This window comes from Nyctereutes procyonoides, unplaced genomic scaffold (genome assembly GCF_905146905.1).
Source record: "Nyctereutes procyonoides isolate TBG_1078 unplaced genomic scaffold, NYPRO_anot_genome, whole genome shotgun sequence".
Classification (NCBI taxonomy): Eukaryota; Metazoa; Chordata; class Mammalia; order Carnivora; family Canidae; genus Nyctereutes; species Nyctereutes procyonoides.
Genome location: NW_026575140.1, coordinates 23,513,410 through 23,528,358, shown reverse-complemented (window position 1 = coordinate 23,528,358; position 14,949 = coordinate 23,513,410). Strand labels below are relative to the sequence as shown.

The window sequence follows — 14,949 nt, the reverse complement described above, 5'->3', positions numbered from 1 at the left end:
GCTAACTCAGAAATGGTTTCCCTAGAACCAATGCGTGCAGCCTCCCACGGAGACCTTGGCTTTCAATGGGGCGACTCCCATCCAGCTGCACCAGACGGTTCCTGCCCTCCAGGTCCATCCACAGCTACCTACCCCCTCACCTGGCCCAGACTCTGCTCATGCACCTGCCCCTGCAGCTCCAGGGGAGCTGGGCCCTGAGCCCCTTCCTCCAGCCCTGAAGCTTGTACCCAACACTAAAGTCACCTTGGAAACCAACACAGTGCCCACCAGCAGCCACCTCAGGACCCATTGCTCAGTGCCCGGCAGCCCCGCTGAACCCAAACCCAGTAAGGGCCGCATCTCACACCAGTTGTTGGCCCACAGCACCACATATCACATGGGCCCCGTACCAGGGGCCCCCAGCTGGTCCGTGCAGTTTGGGCTGTCTCTGAGTCCACAGACAACCAGCGTAGCTTCCTCCCCAACCTCACATGTCTGCAGTGCTGGGAGCATGGCCGTCACACCTTCGTGTCACCAGCAGAACAGCCCTCCTTCTTTATGCACCTGCTACCCCACAAGTAACACCAGCACATGGAACAAAGGAGATGCTGCTCTGTTGCAGGAAAGGCTGTTTGGGGGCCCAGAACCCGCTCAGACCAACCATGGCCTGCCCCCCCCACAAGAAACTTCAAGGAGCCCCCTGGTTCCAAGGAGCACAGTTCGAGAAACACCGGTCCCTATCCTGAGGACAGCATAGCTGAGAGGACCAGGCCCTGCAACCCAGCCCTGCCCGCCACACCCTCCTACCTGGAGGCCGCGATCTCCGCCTTCTGCTTGGCAATGGTGGCAGCCCGCTCGGCGGCCTCCACCGCCCGGTCCACCTTCTCGCGGATCTTGCTGGCACGCAGCGGAATGAGGTTCTTGCGCTTGCCGCTCACGAGGACATTCTGCTTGTACTTGCCCTCCTCCTTGGTGCCATCGGGGAAGGTCATGCAGCCGTAGCCATGCCGCCTGTTGCCAGCCCACTCGCCCTCGTACTTGAGCCCGTCGGAGCGCTGGCTCACGCCGAAGCCCGAGCGCTTGTCGCTCTTCCACTCGCCCACGTAGGTCTCCGTGGTGGTGGCGTCGATGTCATCCTCGATGACCGCCAGCTCGGCCTCGCCCTCGCCCAGGCTGATGGTGGAGTGGATGTCGCTGGCCGTGGAGCTGACCGTGCTCATGCCGGCCTCGCTGCGGAACGAGCTCTGCTTGCTGCGCTGGCTGGCCAGGCTGCTCTTGGACTCGGACTTGCGCAGCTTCAGGCCGCTCAGCAGCGAGCGCCGGAACAGCCCCTTCTTTTTGCTCTTGAGGATGTCGGAGTCGCTGTGGGCCACGAGCACGAAGCCCCCTCGGGACACGGCCGGGCTGCTGGCCACCGCCGGGGAGGCGTCGGGGTGCAGCGCCGCGCCGTTGGTGTGCTCGCTGCGCAGAGAGTTGATGGACGTCCTCAGGGGCGAGCGGATGACCGCTGCCATGCCGTAGGGAACGCTCTGCCGCACGCCGTAGCCTTGCCGCATGCCGCCGACCCACTGGCCCTGGTAGGTCCCTGCAGACACAAAGGAAAGAGAGGTGAGCCTCTGGAGGGCGACGCGAAGGAGGACGGGAGCGGTGGCCTGAGCCCTCACGCTTCTGTCCTGGGACAACCTGGTGGGCTTTGCTGGGAGGCAGACAGACCACCGCATGTTTTTAGGACTCTATCACCCATGGTTTTTGGTGAAGACGCACTCGTCCTGCTTTGCACCGTTGCGTTTCTTTCTCTTACAAGTTGGGAAAGGGAAGCGAGGTGTCAGAGTCTGGAACTGAAGGATCCTTGGGTAGCTCAGCGGTTTAGCGTTTGCCTTGGGCCCAGGACATGATCCTGGGGTTCTGGGATTGAGTCCCACGTCGGGCTCCCTGCGTGGAGCCTGCTTCTCCCTCTGCCTGTATCTCTGCCTCTCTCTCTCTCTCTTCTCTCTCTCTCTCTCTGTCTCTCATCAATAAATAAATAAAATTTTAAAATAAAAAAAAAAAAAGAGTCTGGCACTGAGTCTAGAGCGAACTGGAGAGTTCCCTGCACACAGGCAGAGGCCCCACCCTGAGAAGACAGGGAAGAGCACAGCGGGCAGGAAAGAAGCAGGTGCTATGTGAGTGGCCCCAAAGGTCATGGGGCGGGGGAGTCCAGCTACAGGGACACAGATCCCGGCTACAAACCCGGTGTGAAAGGGCTGCCCCGGGAGGCAGTAAATTCCCAACTGCTGGGGGTATCCAAGAAGGGTTTGCAAGAGCACTGAGGCACATTAAGGTGTTGCAACCAGCAAACCCAACATCCCCAAGAGAATCAAAAGCAGGAGCTCAAAGAGCTCTTTGCACACCCATGCTCACAGCAGCATTAATCAGAATAGACGACAGGTGGAAACAACCCAGGTGTCCACTGATGGACAAATGGATAAACCAAATGGGGTCCATCCAAACAATGGAATATTTTTCAGCCTTAAAAGTGACACCCACTACAGCACAGGGGAACCTGTGAAACAAGCCAGTCACAGGAGGACAAACACCATGTGAGAACACTGACACAAGGCCCTTCCAACAGTCAGGTTCAGAGACAGAAGAATGGCAGGTGCCAGGGGCGGGGTTTGGGGACACAGGGAGTTGTCCTTTAATGGAACTAGTTTCTACTTGGGGTGATGGAGAAGCTTTGAAAGTAGAGTAGAGGTGATGGTTGCACAACACCATGAATATAACACCACTGAATTGTGTAAGGCGTGGTTACAGCTGCAAATTTTATGATACGTAGAATATCTTACCACAACACAATTAAAGGGGAAAATAAATTGATAAAACCAGGCTCATGTCTCTGCTCTCCTTACCCCTGTGTGATGGGAGCTTCTCTGACCCTCAGTCTCCTCGTCTACAGAAGGGGACCTACGTCACCGGGAGAGGAGAACAGCCCCCAGCGTTCCTGGACTCACTGCCGGGCCCCCGCTGAGCTCCACTGATGGGGTCCCCACCCCGGACGGGCTTTTCAGGGAAAATGGGGAGAATCTGTCCCACTACGCTTCCAGCTCACTGTCACAGGGACTGCAAACCAGAAACTCACCAATACACAGGCTTTATTTGTCCCATGGTGTTTTTATAAAAAAACTGGAATAGCCAACATTTCAAAACATTTCACATAAAAGCTCAGCTCTTCTTTCTCCTAAAAATTTAAAGGCTCTGGCAAGCCAAAAATCTTTGTTTTCAGATGGAAAAATGGAGTGGAGTCCAGCAGCAAATGGACTCCAAACCGGGTGCCCCCTCCAGTTTGCCCCACTCCCAACTCCTCCCTACTATCTCCCACCCAGGCCCTCTCCATCACATGCCTGCCCTACACCAGAGGAAAGACACAAAGCCTTGCCATGTGGCCCCAGAGAACTTCAGTCACTGTTGTGTCACTGCCCATCACAGTCACCGACAACGCCCAAGTCAGAACAGGTCCCCACCCTTCACGGGCTTGTCTGAGACCCCGGGATTCAAATCCCACCCAATCCAACCCAGCTGGCACCCCCTCCTCAGTAACACCTCGAGGTACCCCAGCCCGTAGAGCTGACCATGCTCCCGCACAGGACTTGCAGCATTTAAGCCAACATCCAGCATTCTACAGGCAGGCTCTGGAGGGTCTTACACATTTGCAGGACACGTCCCCTGCTCAAGTGGGTTGCGAGCTCCCCACAACCAGACACCTGATTCTGCTGGCAACTCATGCCTGGCCTTGCTGGGGAGAGATGTAGCTGGGGCTAGAGGCCAGGGCAAGGGACCTGGGAGCCCTGTGCTCCAGCAGACAGTGGCCTGTCCACTGAACAAGTGACCCCCACAAATGTACTTTCTAGAAGCCAAGCCTGAGACCAGTGTCCTCCTGGACATGTCCATGAGGGAGGGCGTCTTAGCTGCACGTGTGCTTTAGCCTAATCCCATGGGACTAATCCCACCCTAAGGTGGGGGCTTCTGCACCTCCACAGCAGACAGCCATCTGGTAGCCCCAAAGCTGGGTGGGGGGCATGCTCTACAAAGGGACGTAGCCCAGGGCCCAAATGCAGAGCAGCAGGGGTGCTCCTCACCCTCTCCCCAGCTCCCACCCCTGCCCCAACCAAGAGCTCCTCCCACCTCAGGCTGCATGAGCCAGGCATGGCCCCTTCCCCATGGGAGGGTAGGATGTGGGTTTTACCCATGTGCCCCACAGCCTCCACTGCACCCCTTCCCAGAGCCAAACTGGCTGTAAGCAGGTGACTGTCATGGGGCAAAGGTGGTGGTGGATTCCGTGCCATGCGGTGTGCCGGTGTGTCTCACACTGGGACAGAGACCCCGTGGCTCACAGCAGCCAGGGTTATGAGTAGGACCCCGGGACCAGGTGTGGACCAGTATTGTATACTTTAAGTGGTTAAGATGGCAGATTTTATGTTTATTTTGCCAAATTTTTAAAAATTAATAAAGTGAAGGCACCTCCAGGAGCTTCATGCACAGCCTGGCTGAGGCTGTGACCAGCAGGGGCTTGGGGAGGCGTCGGGAAAGGGCCAGACCTGGGTTCGAGTCCTGACTGCACGCTTTCTGGATCTGTGACCTTGGGAACATCTCCTTGAACCTCAGTTTCCTCATCTGTAAGGTGAGGAAGGCAGCTGTGCAGGTATGGAGGGGGTCACGGATACAGAGTGTCGAAGGTTATCAACATTCCTCATCCAAACCTGAGGGAGCCAGGAGCACCTCACTGCAGGTGAGGGAACACAGGCCCACCCAGGCACACTCAGCCAGAAGCCGAAGGGCAGATCTGAACCTAGGGCTCCCCATCCTCGCCCCTCTCCCCAAGCACCCGCATCCGGCCACACTGGCCTTCTAGGGGCCACGTGAGGAGCAGCACGGCCAAGACAAGCCACGGCCCCTGCAAACTTCAGTTCCCATGGCGGTGGAGCAAAAGCAAGGACTCGATGTAGTTTTCCTGAGCTCTGGGACTCCTGAGGTCCTTCTACAGATCAGGGGAAAAAATGTACATGTGCTCCGGGGCTAGACAGGGGCAAAGGCCAGGAGAAGGACCCTTCATGTCCCGAGCAGGCAAATCCAGAGCAGAAAGCAGAGTGGTGGCTGCTGGGACGGGGAACAGGGCTTCATTTTGGGGGATGAAAATGAGTTGGTGTTCTGTACCAGTGGTGACCACACAGCAGTGTGAATGTGCCAGATGCCCATGAATTGTTCACTTTAAAATGGTTAATTTCGGGACGCCTCGGTGGCTCAGTGGTTAAGCGTCTGCCTTCAGCTCAGGGCGTGATCCCGAGGTCCCAGGATCAAGTCCCACATCAGGCTCCTCGCAGGAGCCTGCTTCTCCCTCTGCCTGTGTTTCTGCCTCTCTGTGTCTCTCACGAATAAATATATAAAATCTTTAATTAATTAATTAAAATAAATAAAATAAAATAAAATACATAAAACTCCTGTGCCCAACGTGGCACAGCTGAGCAGAGCCCGGGGAGTTACACCATGAGTCAGGCAGCCCGAGCCCCGATCTGGGCGGCCTGGGGTGATGACTGTGCCCGCCACATGGTACACAGACCGTAGGTAGCACCCACGCACATGAAGAGCTGGCCATGGCGGAGCCTTCCTTGGTCAGAGCCTGCAGTTTGGTTGTATTTGCATGGTTACCCCCAGTGGGAACACATCTCTGAGTATGGCCAATGTCAGGAAGAAACTGGATTCGACATCTCGGAAACTGCAGACCAGCTCTGCTAGGATCAGCCTGGGAGCATCTGCTGCAAAGGGCATGTAGGCATCAAGAGACCAGACCCAGGCCAGCTCTGCGACCAGGCAGGCCATGGGGAGGCGGCTTCTCCCAAGGGGAGGCTCCCCTCTACCCTCCTTCCCAGCCTCCTCTCTGCCCCAGTCCTTTGGCGGGCTAGGGTGATAAAGGGTTCATTTCAAGCTCCCCCACCCCAATTCCCGTGATTGTTTGAATCCAACTGGTTATTTGCACACCATTAAACTGTTAAACCCAGTGTTTAGTTTCATTTTACACCCCAAGCAACCTGTGTGTGAAGAGGCAGGAGCCAGGGTGCCCAGTTCGAGGGGAAGCCAAGTGGCCCCAACAGGTGTTGTCCCGCTGGATGCTGGAGGGGCCCTGGAGCAGAGGCAGCTTCCTATGCACACCTTCACCCTGACCCTGGGCTGCCCCTCACAGGAAGACACCCAGAGGTGGACGGATCCCTGAGGGCATCCCTTCCACCCTCCAAGTCAGCTCAGGAAAGCAGGGGACCCTCCCACCGACTCTGCCACCCCCTCACCTGCCCACCACAATGAAGATAACTGACTGACCCCTCCATCCCCATCAGCTGGAAGTCAGAATCAGGAGATCCAAGGGGACCCCAGGCGAGCGGGCAAGCCTCCCTGGGCCTCACCTGCAAGATGCCCCCTGGAGCCAGCGGGGCTAACTCGCAGGGAGCACCACACAGGATGAGGCCAGCGGGGGTGGGGTGCTAAACCTCCCACCAACTTCCCGACTCGGGGTGCAGGCTGAGCTCCTGCATGCCTAATCCCTCAGGTGAGGCTGATGCTGTGCATGGGGCCCCACGGAGGTCCAACATCTGGTTGGGCTGCTGCCGGGCATGCCGTGGGCACCAGCGATTCCAGATTCAGGAATCCACCCCGTCCAAGCCCAGCCCTCAGCGTCTAGCACCTCGGGCTGGGCGGGCAGCCTGCTCTCCTAGAGTTACAGAAGTCCCACTAGGGCCTCCAGGCCTCTCACACGCCTGTTTGACCGAAACCCTCGCCTGTCAGCTGCAGTTCTTCCAAAGCACTTGTCACACAGCCCTGAGGACCAGCCTGGTGGCAAACGCAGCCTTCATCACGGCCTGGCTGCTGGGGCTGAGCATCCGCGGAGACGCCGGCCTGGGGAAGCTGCTTCCTGGGCCCAGGGCAGGGTGGGGCGAGGCCAGGTCGTCCTGGGGGGCACCCAGGGGAGCAGGGGAGCAGCCCAGAGGCAAAGGAAGGAGAGCTGGGGGATGGAACACAAGCTGTGACGTCCAGACACACTCTGCTCACCTGACAAAAAACACTGAGGCTTGTGGCAAAAGAGACACCCAAAGTCACCAACAGGAGTGGGATGTGGGCCCAGCTGGAGCCAAGCCTGAGGCCTGCCTGGAGGGCCTCGGGCCTGTCAGCCCCACACCTGCCTCCATAGCCCAACACCACAACCCAGGCCATACTGCCCCCTCCAGAAACCTCCCACCCCACCCAGACTGGCCTGCCTCCCAGAGGGACATCCTCTCCTGGGGGCACCAGGTGTGGTGCCTCTGCTCCCGTCACAGTGACTGGACCCAGAAGGGTGACTGACCACCTTCTCCCTCTGGGACGTCGGCCAGGAGGTGAGGAGGCCTGCATGACTGCTTCCCGCCAGAGAAGGAAACAGAGAAGCTGACAGGGTCTTCTCCCTCAGAGCAAGGCACGGGGGTAGATGCTTCTCCAGTGCCGGGTCCCCAGGACACCCTCACTCCTTCTAGAGAGCCCATGTGCCCCTTGAACCCAAACACTCCCTGAGATATGCCCGAATCACCCCTGTCCTCAGGATCTATGTCTGTGCACCCCAGGATGTGTCACACCTGATTGTGAGGGCCCCATGCTGAACAGGTGTCTCCCTGCGAGGAACAGATGGCGTTTACAAGGCTCCAGGCTCCTCTGTCCTCAGTGGCGGGGGGACGGGGGTGCTGGCCAGAGCACGCTGCATCCCCACCTTCATGCCCAGGAGGACACACAGAGGCCCCTCCATCTCTGCATCCCAGCCGGGCTGGGGGGGGCACAGGGGCCATCTGAGCAGCTGGAGACGACACACCGAGCAGTCAAGATGCACCCCGTATTTCTTGTGCTTCACACTTCACCAGGAAGTGGGCTTCCTGGAGTTTCTGGAAACGAATGGCAGAGTGCACTGCACCCCAAGTGCAAACTACCCTCCAGCACTTCCACATACCAAGGCCGACCCCAGAATCCCCAAGCCAGGCAGGACTCCCAAACAAGGCAACTAGTGCTTCCTACACGACCATCAACATGAAAGACACTTGTTGCAATTGGTTTTTTGTTTTGTTTTGTTTTTGAGAAAACCACAGTTCCAGGCCCAAACTCTGACCTATGAAATTAGAATGGTCAGGGAAGACCAGGTGATGTGCACTGGCTACCACCCCCAGGCGATTGATTCTTCTGGTCGGGGCATCCCTGGGGTGAGGGATGTGGCAGGAGGTGAAGAGCCTGGGCCAAGGACACCTGGCCTGTGGGCTGCAGAGCCAGGGAGGCAGCATCACCGCACATGTGGGCAGACTAGGTTCTAGAACCTTCTTTCAAAATGTACCCTGGACCTCCTTCCACCTTTTCTGCATCATTAGGGATGGCTGCAGCTAGCCAAACACATGAACGTTCCACCACATAGAAGCTACAAGCCCATCTTCTGTGGGACACTTAAAGTCATTCCTCATTTTTGATAATTTATCTTCGTATACAGATTATATCCTCAGGATAAACTCCTAGAATGAATTTGCTCATTTGAAAGAAGTTTTTTTTCTCTGTTGTTTTAAGGTTTTTGATACGCTATCCTTGGAAAGGACCACGAGAGTGACTGCTTCCCCTCATCATCACCAACGCTAGAAAGTATCATTTTTTTAAGGTTTTATTTATTTATTAAGGAGAGACACACAGAGAGAGGCAGAGACACAGGCAGAGTGAGAAGCAGCCTCCCAGCAGGGAGCCTGATATGGGACTCGATCCTAGGACCCCGGGATCATGACCTGAGATAAAGGCAGATGCTCAACGACTGAGCCACCCAGGTGCCCTGCAAGTATCATTTTTAAAGCTTGGTTTTAGCTAGGCTCTGAAGAGTTACCACGGGAGTCAGGGTACAGAATTTATCCCCCGTGTTACAGTCCTGCCCCCCCAATACCTTAGAACCAACTGTATTTGGTGACACAGTCTTTGCACACAGGATTAAGGTAAAAGGTGAGGTGATAAGCACCACAAGAAGATTCTCAACATCACTCGCCATCAGGGAAACACACATCAAACCCACAGCAAGACCCCACCTCACACCCACGAGGAAGTGGAGAAAGCAGAGACCCTGTGCACCATCAGTGGGAATGTGAAATGGTGCAGCTGCTGTGGGTGATGGCACAGTGGCTCCCCGACAATAAACCCAGAACTACCAGGTACCAGGGCCTGGAGGGGACTTGTTCATGGGTGCAGGGGTTTTTATAAGAGAAGCTTTCTGGACATAGATGGTAGGAACTGCTGAACAACTCTGTATTTAACACCAGTGAACTGTACACGTGAAAATGGTTAAGATGAGGGGCGCCTGGGTGACTCAGTCAGTGAAGCCTCTGCCTTCGGGTCAGGTCATGATCCCAGGGTCCTGGGATCAAGTCCTGTATCAGGTTCCCTGCTCAGTGGGAATCTGCATCTCCTTCTTCCTCTGTTCTCTCTCTCTTTCTCTCTAATAAATAATCTTTAAAAAGTAGATAAGATGGTAGATTTTATGTTGTATTTTACCACAAAAAGCAATAGGGGGCTTGAGTCTGGGCCCTAATACAATTGTTCCTCTAAGAAGCGGAGATGAAAGCAGGGGTACAGGCACAGAGCATAGGCCCGACAGAGGGGGCTCAGAGGAGCCCAACCTGCTGGCACGCTGACCTTCAACCTCCAGCCTCCAAACGGGGACAGAACAAACAGCAAGTGGTTAAGTCCTCCAGTCTGTGACATTCGGTTATGGCAGCCTCACAAGCCAGTATAAATCCTCCATTGTCAGCCAGGTGATGCAACTATACATGTAAGTCAAAGTTAAGAGGACAAACCAAGAGAGAGGATAAAAACCGGGGTGCTGAGAACATATGCATGTTCTGTCCTGCAGGACACAAAAGTTTCTAGAGATACAGAACCAGAAAATCATAACCCGAGAGACACTCGGCAGAGAGGAACCAGACACAGGACTTTAGGAGGCAGTCCCTGCCTGCATGGCCAGTCTGTCCAGGGAGGGATTGGTGGCTGGGGTGACAGCAGCCAGGAGGAAGAGGGAAATCCTCTGAAGGGGCTGCACTGGGCCAGCCAACTTTTTGTTATCTTGCTTTAATAAACATCCCGGGATGCCCGGGTGGCTCAGTTGGTTAAGGGTCTGACTTCAGCTCAGATCATCGTCTGGGGGCCCTGGGATGGAGCCCAGAGTCTGCCAGACTCTCTCCTTCTGCCCCTCCCCCTGCTTGAGCTCACTTTTAAATAAAATCTTAAAAGAAAAAAAAAAAGAACAGTCAAGGGTCATTAGATGTTTGGAGAAAGCCTCTAACAGGAAGAAAGACTCCAACATACAAATAAATGTGTGGCAGGAGGAGGGTTGGGGAATTGGAGAGAATCATGAAAAATGCAAAGTATGAAAGACATCAGGGAGCCCAGAAATTAAATCTGTAGAGAGAGAAGACACCGCATTCACACAGTGCAAATAAAATGCAACGAAAGAGAGAGAGAGAAAGAGCGAGCTCCTGGAAATTAAAAGCATGATGGCTAAAATAAGAATTTTGGTAAGTGAGTTGGAAGATAAATTCAAGAAAATCAGAAACTGGAACAAAAAGAAGAGGTGGGCAAAGCAGTGAGAAACAGTAAGGAGAAAATCAGAGTCGCGCATGAGTCAGCTGGGCCCCAAGTCTGTGTGGCAGGAGTTCCGGAAAATCACCAAAGGCTAACAATGGGAAAGCTCCCAGAAATGAAGGGTCCAGGCTGGAGGGGCTCACGGACGCCAGCACGATGGAGGAGGAGTCCACCAACATTCGATGTTGTGGGGTTTCAGATCCCCGTTCCCCAAAAAGCAAAGATCCCACTTTGGGATGGGGAGGGGGCAACTGCGTGTGAGGGACGGAGAATCTGAACGGTATGGGCCTCCTCTGCAGCAGTGAAACCGAGTCATCGGGGCAGGTGCCGCCACCACCGCCGCTGCCCCCAAGTCCTGGATGATTTCAGCCTAGAATTCCCCACATGACCAATTTATCAGTAAAGCCACAACAACAATCATTCAGGCATCTTTCCTTACGAAGCTACTGCAGGACGCGCACCAGCACGGTGAGGGAGTAAAGCATGATAAAGCAAGCCGCGGGGAGATCCCATGAACGGGAGAGCTCAGGGTATAGACACGGGAATTCCAGGAGACAACAGAGAAAATGTGTATCACACATAACGCTTACGTGTGCCTCTGTAGGTACAGGTAGAGAACCTGGCAGGCTGGTTCACATGCAAAGCTGCACACGGAGGTCTTCCACAGAACATGTGGAAGGTGGGGAAAGAACGGGGTTGAGAAACCATGCAGCGGAAGAGCAGCAGCAGTCAGGAGCTTCAGCTGTGCTTGGAGACACGGGGAGGAGCGAGGGGTCGGGGCAAGGCCTGGCCCCATAGTAAGCCTTTGCCGTGTGCTTACAAAGTGCACCAATTCTGGGCTTAACAAAATATGCCCTAAATCCCGGAAAATTAGGGAAGGGGGTGGGTTCTCGAAGACTCAAAGTTCTCCATGTGGCACACAAGTCCACACACGATGACTACGAGAACAAACAAGCAGTAAGTGCACACGGTGAGCAGCGGCTCAAAGCTCTGGGCAGGTGGGGCCGGGGCTGGCGGCTGTTTGTGTTGGGCCTGAATGGACGCCTTCAGCTGTGAGCACATGTTATCTTAATGAGAGGACACACTGTGAGGGGGAAGGGGACGAGCATTTGCACAAAGGGTCATCACCAGTCATCACATCCTCACCATTGCAGGGTGGAAGCCAGGGCTCGAGTAGGATTCAGACCTTGTGGGGTGCCAGGTGCCGATGCAAAGCCCCACACCCCACAGAGGACGCCAGCCTGCTGACTGCTGTGCCCAGGTACTGAGAAGGGTGTGGGGATGGCCCCGGCGGGGGGGCAAGGCCTCATGTCAGTGGTCTCCTTGGGACGGAAGGGAGATGCTTCCCCGAGATCAGATGTGTGCAGACTGGAGGCAGGAAACAGACCCTGGGCAGCGGGAACAGGTAAGAGTCATTCTGGCGCTGAGGGCAGGAGATGAGCCAGGAAGTGCCCGGGGGTCAGGAGGGGGTGGAGCCACCACAGCCACCACACTGGCTCCTTGTTCATCCTCCTTCATCCTCCTGCAGCTCCAAAGAGACAGGCCCCAGGTGCGGGCAGTGCACCCAGACACTCAGTTGGAGTGCACTTGGGGTGGGCACGAGGAGCCCTCTACCTGGGTGGACCGTGGAGGGGGGCACACCTGCGTATGCTGGGGGCACCAGGCTCCAGACCAGCATCTCCACGGTCCTCAGCATGCGGGGCTCCATGGCAGTGTCCACGGTGCCCTTCTGCTCCCCATGCCCGTCCATAATGGGTGGGCTTTTTCAACTTAAGCGCAGTTTCAGGGTTACAGAAGACCTGAGTGGGAACCACACACACTTTCCAGGTGCCCCCTGCACACACATTTTGTTGCAATGCATTTGTTTCAGTCCATGTGCCAGTATCAACCCACTACCTGGAGTCCACAGCTGATGGCAGGGGTCACGCTCGGACTTGGACAATCTGGGTTTGGACAAGCGTATACGCACCCTACAGATGTATCACTCTGCCCACAGGACATGAGTCCTGTGTTCTGTCTGTTACCCCCTCCCCCAACTCCGGGCAGCCACAGACCCTTTACTGTCCCCCAGACCATTGCCCTGACCTGTGTCACAGAGCTGGGATCGTGCACAGTGAAGCCCTCCTGGCTGGCCTCTTGCACACAGTACCTAGCACTTGAGACTCTGCTCTCCCGAGGCTGCGCACCATCGTGTGGTCATCCACCACAGGGTAAGGGGCAGCTCTGCTGCTTCCAAGTCTTGGCAATTATGAGTCCAGGGAAAGTGCTTTTCACATAAGGAAACAAAAATTTCAGAATAAGGACTGTTCTTTCAAGTCAGGGATCCTGATGGTCACTGAGACTTCTTTCTATCCATTGTCCTCTCAGCCTGGGGGCACCTGGCTAACCCCTCTGGGTAGGCTGGCTGTCAAGAACCACAGCCACCGAGGCGGGAGGACATGGGCAGCTGACGCTTGCTGAGCACTCAGGGTAGGGTGCCAGGTGTGGTCATCTCACAAGGGCCCATGCGGGTTCAGAGAGATGAGGGCACTGGTCCAAGGCCACACAGCAGAAGAGCGAGGAGATCTGGCTGTCCCTGAGCTGGAAGGAGCCTCTGACTCCTCCTGGTCCCCACCACAGGGGAAGCCCACACTCGGGAAGGTCAGCTGGTCGGTGAGAGTCCAAGGCAAATCTGAAGTCGAGGGGGGTCTGCAGACCCCAGCCAGGTGTCCCTGTGTCGTTCCTTCCAAGCCATGTCCCCTAAGGAGACTGACTCTGCTTGCCTCGTCACCCTGACCTCGCAGAGCAGGGAAGAGGCTCATTCCCCTGCCAAGAGGAATGGCACAGCCCACACGGCCAAGGGTACACAGTGTGTCTGCACCATGCAGAGGTCTTCTTCCACTTGGTGCCCAGAGTCCCTTGGCCGAACTCCCCACATGGAGAGAAGCAGCTGAGCTGGGACCCCACCCAAGGGTGCCTGACACCCAGGCCTGCATTCTGGACAGTTCTCTCCACTACCCCCTGAAATATAAGGAAGAAGTCTGCCGCAAGGAACACAGGCTCTGGCTTCAACCGCACCCGTGCCCCCCGGGGCCTGGTGGTTCTCATACCTTCGTGCGCAGAGCTGCTCCTGCGGGATGAGGCCGGTGGTGAGAGGACTCGTGCTGAGAGAGACCCTGGGTGGGTGGCTCAGGTATGCAGGCTGACAGGACCTGGGTGTGTCTCACACTTCCCAGACAGGACCTGGGAAGCTGTGTCTGACAGGACCAGCTTCCAGATTTCAGCCCCACGTCCTGCCTGGCCTCAGGGAGCAGGGCCTGCCCCAAACCCAGAAGGACCTTAGAAGGCCCAGATCTTCAGACCCTCACCAGACGGAGAGCTGTGAGAACTGAGGCGCAGGTTCCTCTCCTTAAGCTGAGACCAAAAGCAAAGATTCATCCATCTAATCCACACTTTGGTGGCTGGGCATCTAGATGCAGTGCTCAATGCTATCAAGAGTAAAGGGGGACCTCGGGGGTTGCCAATTTGGATCACTACTTTCATCCTTCAAAAAAAAAGGGGGGACCCTCCCTTTGGGTGTTCACGGGAGGCCGGCCAGAACTGAACGCAGCACAGAGTAGGTGCTACTCTGAATCCCACCGCCTGGAGAGCACCCTTCCTGGTGCTACACTCCCTGCTCTGGTCACCCAGTGGGCGCAGAGGCTCCGCAGCTGCCCCAGGCCCACAAGGTTAGCCCCTGTAAGGTCAGGCCCGCGCTCTGGTGAGCTGAGAAGTGACTGAGCAGAGGGGGCACTGGAAGGCTCTCCATGGGGTGCAGTTCTCCTGGGCAGTACTCACGCCACCTGGGAACTGCTGAAATGCAGAGTCCCAGGCCCCTGGACCCGCTGAAGCAGAGCCCCTGGAGGCGGGCCGGCAATCCAGAATGAGACTCACCCTCCATGTGACTGAGGCCACTCCGGGTCAAGAACCCAGATCCTCCCATTAGCATCACCTGGAGAGCTGTGAGGACTTACCAGGGACACTCAGCCTGCCCAGCAGCGTGGCCCCGGGGGGCTCTGGGTGGAGTCCCAGCAGGAGGGAACTCCAATAGCTCCTAAGACATTCTTGCTCCAGGACCACCATCACTTTCTGTTTTACAGTCTGTCATTTGAGAACCAATGAGCTTGTTCCTGAAAAGCCACCTGCTGGGCAAGCTTCCATCTTGCCTTCAGACAGCAGCGTCCACCGCTCACCGTCCTGGGAAATCTCCCTCTGACCTATGTCACTTCGCAGGGTCGGGGTACCACAGGTACACCAGGACGCTGCTGAGCGCCCAGCCTTCGAGCCCTGGGCCCGCACTGAGACAAT

General features: G+C 56.1%; 1 protein-coding gene across 2 annotated transcripts in view; it reads right to left on the bottom strand.

Moving 5' to 3' along the window:
- JPH3 (junctophilin 3) overlaps positions 1-14,949 on the bottom strand; it is an 85,041-nt gene that overhangs the window by 51,351 nt on the left and 18,741 nt on the right. For both annotated transcript variants that reach the window (XM_055307074.1, XM_055307075.1), the window contains exon 2: positions 787-1,564. In XM_055307074.1, coding sequence (XP_055163049.1) covers positions 787-1,564 — 778 coding nt within the window. The remainder of the gene's footprint in view (positions 1-786; positions 1,565-14,949) is intronic.